The following is a 9,730-nucleotide window of genomic DNA, read 5'->3' as shown; positions in this document are numbered from 1 at the left end:
TCCCATTTTAAAAAAATCATGTGGCTTAGTTCATATTTTAATCATGTTTGCCCATTGGACATGGTTTACTATGATCATCCATGAGTATAATAAATAATTAAATACATAATGCATTCAAACATGAATGAAGTACATTCTGCAAGTGATCAGATTTAGTTATTTTCAATCGAATAGATATTCTACCTGCAACCTATATATAAGTATAATAATAATATGATTATATAATCATCAGTTCTTTCCCAGAAACTATACAAAAATAATATGTAACCAGATAATCAAAGGTTGAGATGGCCGAGTTGGTCTAGGGCGCCAGATTAAGGTTCTGGTCCGAAAGGGCGTGGGTTTAAATCCCACTCTCAACATTATTTCAAATTTTCTACCTTTTTAGAATTGATCTTTAATAGTGTGTTTTTCACTTTTTCTACTAATATAATGAATCTTTTTTACTTTTTAACAAACACATTTTTTTGTTTCGCGAGGTATGGCATGCCATCTTAATTTGATGTAAAGTTCCACGGATTTTCACCTTTAGTATTCGAGACCTTCTTGACCAACATAAATTCACCAAGTTCCCAAATAGGAAGGCGAAGACATTTTATGCGTTGTGTCTTGTTTCGTTGTGGTGTTTATGGAAGGCAAGAAATGACATGATGTTTAATGGCTTGGCCATTACAGTGGCAAGTGTGGTGACGATATTATCGCTTAGCCACATTTGGGTCAGAATTAGGTTGGGTGGTAGAGTTGTGTTGAGGAAAGATTGGCATAGATTTAAAGTGTAGCGTGGTGTGGTTGTGTTGTTTTTCTGGTGTATTTTGTTGGTTGTATTTGCATTAAGAAACTCGAAACACAACAACACTATCAACGGATGATATCATCTCTAACAGGTAAAACACACAGATTATTTATAAAATTGTACCCGGATTGTTTATAAAACACTGCAAAAGCATATAAAATTACAGCAAGTCTTTGGTAGAAAGTACATACTTGAATCATAAATATTTCCATTCAAGCCACATTTTCACACAACTCAAAATTTCAAACATGGTACAAACAGCACCATGTCTCATTTGATGCTTTCTTTAACTTGACACCAGTAGCAACGACAAAAAAATTTCAACCCTCGGGTTTTCTCAGATCTTCAATCCGATTCTTCACACGCTATCATAAATGGTGTTCAAGCAGCAGCATTAGCAGCAGGAAGATTGCTTTCAATATTTGAAGGCATTAAGATGTTGAAACCATCAGCAGCAGTAGATATGAGCATTCCGGGAATCTGGGTATGCCAATGAAGTTCTTTCAAGTCTTTCTGACCCTGTTCATGTACAACCAAAAAAAGAGTCAATAAAAAGACTAAATGTTTTAACTGGTGACAATAGGATTCAAAAGAGTAACTTAACCTGATGAACAAAAAGAAGTTGTGGTGGCAAATCGGTGGGTGCGTGTACTTCCTCTTGCGTTTTGGCTTTAAATTCGGCTTCTTCCTCCTCATCCCGTTCTAAAGAAAGATCCCAAATTCTGAAATGTAGACAAAAATAATGTTATATAACCATCATATTGTTAAAATCATTCAAAAAGTTTTACAAGTTTATATTAAAATATACTTACGTCAGCTGATTATCAGCTGATGTTACTGCCAGGGTAGACGCTTCATGTGGGCTCCATTCAATAGATGTTATTGGATGTTTATGATACTGAAAATGGGCCACAACAGAATCACCCTCCTGCACAAATACAAATAAAACATTGTTTAAAAGATAGAAATAGTAGTAACATTTGCTGTTCAAAAAGAAAAACAAATAAGACAGTTAAATAACTGAAAAATATTGTTTAAAAGAAGTTTCTAACAACATACCTTAAGCATTCTAAGATCACGAATAGAAAACGCCCCATCATCGCTACCAGATGCCAACATACAGCTTGCAAGCCTAATTAAAATCAGCAAAACAAAACGTTACATTATCATATATGTTCATAAAACCTTTAAATAAACAACAGTCGTTTCATATATGTTCATAAAACCTTTAAATAAACAATAAGCGTTACAAACCTGTTCCAAGAAATAACATTGACATCTGTTCCATGTGCCTTAATGGTAGTTGCTGGTGATTTCCCCATGCGGGTGTCCCATATTACTATAGTTTTATCAACCGAACCGGAAGCAAACACAAATGGCTCCGTAGGGCTCCACTGCATCAACAAAAAGTTAAAAGTTTAATTCCTTTTACTAGATTTTGGAAATATATTTGCATATGAAGTGTTAAAAAATTGATAAGGTACCTGCAAATCTTCAACACTGGCGGTATGTCCAACAAATGGTTTATTATCAACATTCCATGTTGTGTCGGAAGCGGGCTCCCATAAGTGAATGGAATTCTTACAGTCCCCTTTTAAAAGCCAAATAACAAATTAAACTGTTAAATAAGAAAGTGAATAAAACACATTCAAGATTCACTAGTTTAGTTATTTATAGTTGATACCAGAAACAAGCCTGCCAGGGACTAAAGGACTCCAATCAATTGCATAGCCTTCATCTTTGTGACCAGTAAATTTAATTAAAGGCGGTTGATTATGTATTGTGGCAGCATCTTTGCTAATATTTGTTTCAGATTCCGCCATTGCGTTTAAATGAGAGCTAACATCCCAAATCTGGATGACATCGGTGGACAAAATTTTGATGAAGCACCAAAAGGGGAATATTATAATCTTTTTGACAATTAAAAAGATGAAAAAAATACGCAGATGATCCCTATGATTAAAAATAGACAAAACTTTTTACAGATTTCAATAATTGGAGAAAAATTGGCCATTATTCAATCATTTTGTAAAGTTTAATAGCCAAATCATTTGGTAAAGTTTAAATTGACTTTGATCAATCCAAAAACCTGTTTTTTAGAGTATGCGCAAGACCAGTATCTCCCAAAGATGCGCGTATATGATAATTTCACAGTAGTTCTTTCATACAGAATAAGAATTTCACAGTAGCAACCTATACCTGCACATGACCAGTATCTCCCCAAGATGCACAAATATGAGGCTTTTGTGTCATAGCACGAATCCTGTTTACACAACCTTCATGAAACACCTTGCGCACCTACAAAGCGTACAAATATTAAAACACGACCTAAACTTTAAAAGAATGAAGTTGGAAACATCAATGGCAGACACTATTACCTGAAAAACTGGAGTCTTTGGTCCATCATTCTCATCATCATCGTCACTATCACTGCTGTCACTCTCCATATCCGTGTCAGCATTGGATGTTTTCGTTGGTACCAATTCCCGCCGTTTCCCATAAATATTTGATATTTTAAATATTCCAATAGAATTTGGAGCATTGTGTGCCTAATAGAGTAAAGAGTCACAGAATACCATAAATGGATATACAAAGAGATATACCATAAAGCAATATACTATTACTAACCAAACATGATTAATAACAATACAACATACTTCATTATGCCTACAAAACATGAAGTCAAAATAAAAATAAGGGTGCAAAGAGCCGAGCCGCTCGCTACTCGAGATAGAATCAATAATAAGATCGAAACAAGCCGTGCTTTTCAAGCTCGAACAAAGCCCAAGCCTCAAATTAATGTTGTTTAGCTATCAAGCCGGAGCTCGAGCCGTGTATGGGAAGCTCATTTAGGCTTGCTAAGCCTTACCTAACCTTGTGTATTTGTAAGCTTACTTCTATATATTAATTTCACACTGTACAGCCGAGCTTAGGCTCGTTTAAGGTTTTTCTTAATATACATAAAAATAATTAAAAACGTATATAAATTAATTAAAAACAATACACAGGCTTGAAAAAACACCTCACGAGCCAAAATCAAGCTGCAGAAAATAAGCTCAAGCTGAGCTCTGCTAGTCTACACCCCTGAATACGGATAAGCTTGAGAGCTAATTAATAATTAGCATTACCTGAGTCCCAGTGACACAATAAATAGTGTGAGGAAATTCAGTCCGGACTAACCCGAGCGAATCGTGCACAATATCAAAGCTGAGCAACACATTAAACAAATAAAGTCATATAGAAAATTGGTAGAAATGAAAGTGTGAATAATATTATTAATAATGGTAAAAAAGGTAACCTTAAGCAGGGCCAGCCAATGTGAAAAGCATGAAGAGAATTGTAAGCAGAAGGATCACACTGCAGCTCTTCACCTTCTTCTAAAGCATCCACACCTGGCTGCCACACCTTTGCAGGCATCGAAGGTACAGACGAAGAAGAAGAAGAGGATCCATCTCCTCCTCCTCCTCCTTTCTTTGAACCCTAATCAGGATTCATTCATTATTAATTGAACAATTCATAATAATAAATTTAACTACCTTGTTCTTCCGCTTGGCTTTCTTCAAGCTTCGAACCATCTTAATTTGGAGCGAGCTAAAGTGATGTCAACAACAGAGTACAAAGGGTTTTTGGTTATTAGGGTTTTAAAGCTTCTTTCAGAGGCTGAGACTGTCAATGATTGCCGTAGGCCCAGCCCATTTCCGGTTTATATTCGATCATGCCCGATAATAATAATAATAATAAGTTATATAAATGAAAAATAAAATTAAAGGGCCAGTCAGCCAGGCGATCCAATTGTAGCTTAGTGACTTTCCTTATGGGATGTCGTAGGTTCAAGTCTAGTTTGTTAGCTAAATGCCATTTGTGAGCCAAGATTTTATCATAGTGGCCTTTTAGATGGTGGGTTTTCCATGAAATTGGTGGCGGGTTGATGTTTGTGATCGTAGACGAGGGTGGTCTTTTGTCGATGGGTGTACCCGTTTGGCGGGGCTTTGTTGGTCATTCAAAAAAAAAGAACAAGAAAGACGGAAGGAAAGTTTACAAACAAATTTTTGGTTTTATTTCGTTGTTTTATAGTGAAATTGTCTTTGCTAACACAAATCTCGCTTTTAGAATGACTATATACTTATAAATATTATGTACGCTCTCTAAGATACTCTGTCTAACAAAAGTGCATACATCATTTTGAGCAACAACACATACATCTTTGAAAGATGAATTTTAGTTTTGATGGACATCTCCAACAATACAAACTACCTTTTGTTGTTTTTCTTCTTCTTCTTTTAACATCAAATGTTACTCATGCTATTCCCTTGCTTAAGTCTTTGCCTAGGCTAGTCCCATATTGGCTACCTTTTGTTACTCATGCTACTCCCTTTTCGTATTTAAACATGGAACCTCCGTTCTAACTACCTTTTGTTATAGGGTTGTGCAATGTTGATCGATGTCGAAAGGTCAATCAAAAACATTTGTAAAATTACCTTTACTAGCTAGGGCAAGTAAGGTGTCGAATCCACAGGGAATCAGTGGAAAGTGCTAATCAATTTTAATGCTTTTTAATTAATTATGCTATTGTGGACAAACGATGTCAAGCGGTTTAGAAAGTAATTTGGTTGTAAAACAATTTAAGAAAGCAGTGACTACACTTCAGGTTCGGGATATGCAATAAACTGACTGACAATAATTTATACAAGTCGGGAATTCACATAGACATGATTTGTCATTAGAATAGTTAAATGATTACTAGACACAATAGTTTGGTTATGATGATTCACAGAACTTAATCCGAAGAATTGACACCACTGAACACTGTCTATCTAATTACCAGTCCATTAATATAAAACTTAGCATCTATCAATGATTAATGGTAAACGGTTCAATGACGATAATAACTTAATCCTAACTGTTGATAAACACAAACCAAATAATTGATGATAAACGAAAGTCCCAGAAACACAACTGTTTAATCAGTTCCAATAGACATGTAGATTCAATCAACCAAAAGATTAATCAAAACTAAATCCCAATACATGTAATGTTCATAAAAATAATCAATTCATATGCAAACCCTACACCTGAAGTGGTCACGAGTGGTTTAGCCTTGCCTCTTCATCATAATTAGCTCGATTATGAATTGGAAGGATGAAACCATGGATGATTATGGTGATTGAGAGGTGTTAAGATGGTGGAGAATGGCCCCAAAATCGCCCAAATATGTTAGGGTATGAAGCATAGGCGGCCTAGGGTTGAACCGGGCTTAAAATAGTCAACAAAAACCTAAAAATCACGTTTTTTCGCCCAGGTCACCGTAGCCTACGGTCTCCCCACCATAAGCTACGGTGGGACCGTAGCCTACGGTCATCGGTCACTGCTTTACGGTTACAGCCCCTTTGCACTGTTTTGTCCATAACTTCTTCGTTATAGCTCCGTTTTACGCACCGTTTTCGGCCACGTCTTCGTCTTCAAATTCTCTATCATTTCATGCAATAAAATCTCCGTTTCCAATCCATCCTCATATGCTCCAATTTAGCTCCTTTAAGCTCCGCTCACCTGTAAACGTAAAACCACTCAAAGTAATCGTGCCCAAGACATAAAAACACATAAAATACACGATATAGCTTACTTAACACACATTATTTCACCCAGACATCAAATGTTTACGACCCATACTGAAAAATATATACAAATTCTCATAGGATACATGAAAAGTGAAATTATTTTATTGAACCATGTCTAATATATGGCCTCAACCATTTTGTTTCTACATATTTGGCATGTTAATTTTAGTTAAATTAGAGGTCCCTTGTTTTTTATTCCTACTATGGTTTTTAAAATTGTAAACTGTATTTTTTTTAATGTGCATTTTGTTATGAGATGTTTACAAACTATCTAGTGTGCTTTAGCAAAACAAGAGTATATTGTTGATGGATAACAACTATCCAAATATGTCTATACGTGACATTTGAGGGTTGAAAGATGGAAACTGATGGCCTACATTAATGTTACCACAGTGGAAAAGTTCAAACCTTGTTGAAACATGAGCACAAGTGCACACGCCTTGTGATATAATATTTTTTTTTATACAAAAAAAATAATAACAACTTAACATAATATTATATTATTAAGCTTAACAGTGAATCATAAAACTTATTGTTAAGCGTAAACAAAGAAATGATATCCTAACATCGATGAAGCTTTATGTAACTTGCAATCAAATTGACAAACCACTACCAATATGTCAATTAAAGATGGATGCCATTGTAACAAAAAAAGTTGATAAGTCATACCGTCTAATAATTCGTATGTGATCATATCACTAAACTGCTATTGCAATTAGGCAGGGTCACACCTTTCACCCGATCGTGTACATGATTTTGGTTTTAGCATGTCTACATTTATTTATTTGTTTGTTTTTTATCTTTACTAGTTCTTTTTTGGTTTTTAACCAAACTGAACCGAACTGGTTATAGAAAAACCCAAAATCAACAAAAAGAACTATAATGTTTATTCAATCAATATCAGATTTTGGTGTAGCCCTTTGCATGTTTGCTTCTAATTTTGCGTAACACATTTAAATAATTTATTACGTGTATTTGTTTGTAGATATGCATCATAAGAGGTATGTTTGGCAATGAGTTTTTAGGGGCTTCAAGCTTTTAAGAAAAAGCTCATACTCAATTAAAAGCCTTGTTTGGTTGAAGGAGCTTGAAGCTTTTAAGTTATGAGAAAAAGCTTAAAGCTCCAACTAGTAGCGTTTAAAAATAGCTACAAGCTTTTAGTATTTTAATTATTTAAATAACCTTTCAAAATAATTACATTTAATATTATTGTTTTTTAGTTATGCCCATTTTGGTCATTTATTCATTTTATTAAAAGCTCCAGCTACTCTGCCAAACAATTAAATATATTTAAAAGCTACAGCTTCCAGCTACCAGTCGCCAGCTTCCAACTACCAGCCACCAGCTAGTTTTGCCAAACATACCCAAGATCAATGGGTTCACATCTAGGGTTTGAATATTGTAACGTCCCTGATATGATGGTAAGAATGCCTAACCAACAAAACTGGTTTAATTGTAATAAGATGTGACATTTAAACAAACTAAAAATTTACTTTCATCTTTATAAAATTGCTTTTCAAAACTACGTTCTCCATCTCTAGTCTCCTTATGTCTCTTTATATCTACTTCTCATCTCTAGTCTCCTTATGTCTCTTTATATCTACTTCTAAACATGCACATTTACCATAAGAGACCAAGTACATCATTTTTTACCACATTTGGTTTTGTTAGTAAAATTTCTAGTAATAATAATAGTAACAAGAGTTAATGTCCATTTTTGTACCTGTGGTTTGCTACTTTCGTTACTTCAGTATAAAGTTTGAAATTTTGTCAATTTAGTCCTTATAGTTTTAAACATTAGCCAATTACGTCATCTCGTCTAACGGCATCCAACTATGCCTTTAGTTTAAGGGGTATTTTTGTCTTTCTCCTGTTTATGTTTAGTTTATGGTCAATTTCGTCCCTGTGGTTTGATACTTTTGCTACTTCAGTCCAAAGTTTGAAAATTTTTCAATTTTCTGTTTAATTTATTCTTTTTTTTTCTATAGCCCTTAAGAGCATAATCCAAGCCCAAAACCATTGAGCATCGACCAAAACAGGCATACGTTTACTCTTTCGATAACAATAATCATACCCCCCCTCGTATTTAGTTTCTAGACATTTTCTAAACTCTCCCCCATTGTGGAATTCATTGGTAAAGTGGTCAAGGTAATTCCCTAAAACCGTACTATACCGATAAAACTAAAATCGTTTCTTTGGTAAATGTATAATAGTTACGGTTTAGAGATTAACATATTGTAGCAAACATCTTGGTCAAAATCGCATCAGGAGGTCGAATATCCCGCATTTCCATGTTTGCTCAAGAAATCGATACACTAGATCGCATGTGTGTTCTTCAAATCGTGGTGTTGTTCTTGAATTCTTCATATCGACTACAATTCTAGGGTTGAATTCGACGAATTCAAGAACAATACCACGATTTGAAGAACAAACATGCGATTTAGTGCATCGATTTCTGGAGCAAACATGAAAATGCGGGATATTCGACCTCCTGATATTGATTTCGACCCAGATGTTTGCTACGATATGTTAATCTCTAAACCCTAACTATTATGCATTAATCAGAGAAACGATTTTAGTTTTGTCGGTATAGTTCGGTTTTAGGGAATTACCCTGACTTTACCAATGAATTCCATCATGAACTGAAGTAGCAAAAAAAAAAAAGCTGAATAAATTAAACATAAAATTGAAAAATTTTCAAACTTTGGATTGAAGTAGCAAAAGTATCAAACCACAGGGACGAAACTGACCATTAACTAAACATAAACAGGAGAAAGACAAAATACCCCTTAAACTAACGGCATAGTTGGATGCCGTTAGACGAGAGGACGTAATTGACTAATGTTTAAAACTATAAGAACTAAATTGACAAAATTTCAAACTTTGGACTGAAGTGACGAAAATGGCTATTAACTCTGGTAATAATAATAATAATATTACATCTTATTACAATTCACCATCATTAATTACAAAAAAGTTACAATTGAACAAATATTAATTAATTAATAATTACTTTAGGGTAGTTAGAAATGAAAATGGTCTTCTTGACCTTCATTCCTCATTTTCATCAATCTTCTCTTCCCTTGATCTCCGGTTATTAGGTTTTCTTACAGACACCACACCAATTCTTTCGATCACTCATATACAGCTTCAGGTACGTCATCAATTTCACTCAATCAAGTTCAAGAAATCCCTGATCTTATCGAATTCACGTCCGATCTCGATTAATCCTTCGTTTTAGATCATGGGTTTTGTTTATTATTGATTCTTGTTGCGTAAAAATTGAATCTTTATTGGTTTCTGTGTCGAATTGTTGAGGATT

The 9,730-nt window shown here is 34.5% G+C and overlaps 1 protein-coding gene and 1 non-coding gene across 2 annotated transcripts; one reads left to right on the top strand and one right to left on the bottom strand.

Annotated features, from left to right (window-relative positions):
- Positions 1–281: 281 nt before the first annotated feature.
- On the top strand, positions 282–362 carry TRNAL-AAG (transfer RNA leucine (anticodon AAG)). The gene has a single exon. It is a non-coding gene; the product is annotated as a tRNA-Leu (tRNA).
- Positions 363–1,173: 811 nt separating this feature from the next.
- On the bottom strand, positions 1,174–4,368 carry LOC143565387 (protein HEAT STRESS TOLERANT DWD 1-like). Its single transcript, XM_077052377.1, has 12 exons — positions 4,330–4,368; positions 4,092–4,273; positions 3,922–4,000; positions 3,172–3,342; positions 2,993–3,091; positions 2,478–2,646; positions 2,278–2,384; positions 2,048–2,187; positions 1,853–1,925; positions 1,606–1,721; positions 1,398–1,515; positions 1,174–1,312 (listed from the first exon to the last, which is right to left on the bottom strand). Exons 1-12 carry the CDS (start codon positions 4,366–4,368, stop codon positions 1,175–1,177), a joined length of 1,431 nt encoding a protein of 476 aa, XP_076908492.1. The 3' UTR covers position 1,174.
- Between the last annotated feature and the right edge of the window lie 5,362 nt (positions 4,369–9,730).

The sequence above is a fragment of the Bidens hawaiensis genome, unplaced genomic scaffold (assembly GCF_021521415.1).
Source record: "Bidens hawaiensis isolate Kalapana, Puna unplaced genomic scaffold, B.hawaiensis_p1.1 tig00001206_1, whole genome shotgun sequence".
Taxonomy (NCBI): Eukaryota; Viridiplantae; Streptophyta; class Magnoliopsida; order Asterales; family Asteraceae; genus Bidens; species Bidens hawaiensis.
The sequence above is the reverse complement of the archived record's forward strand: the minus strand, read 5'-3'. Positions and strand labels throughout refer to the sequence as shown.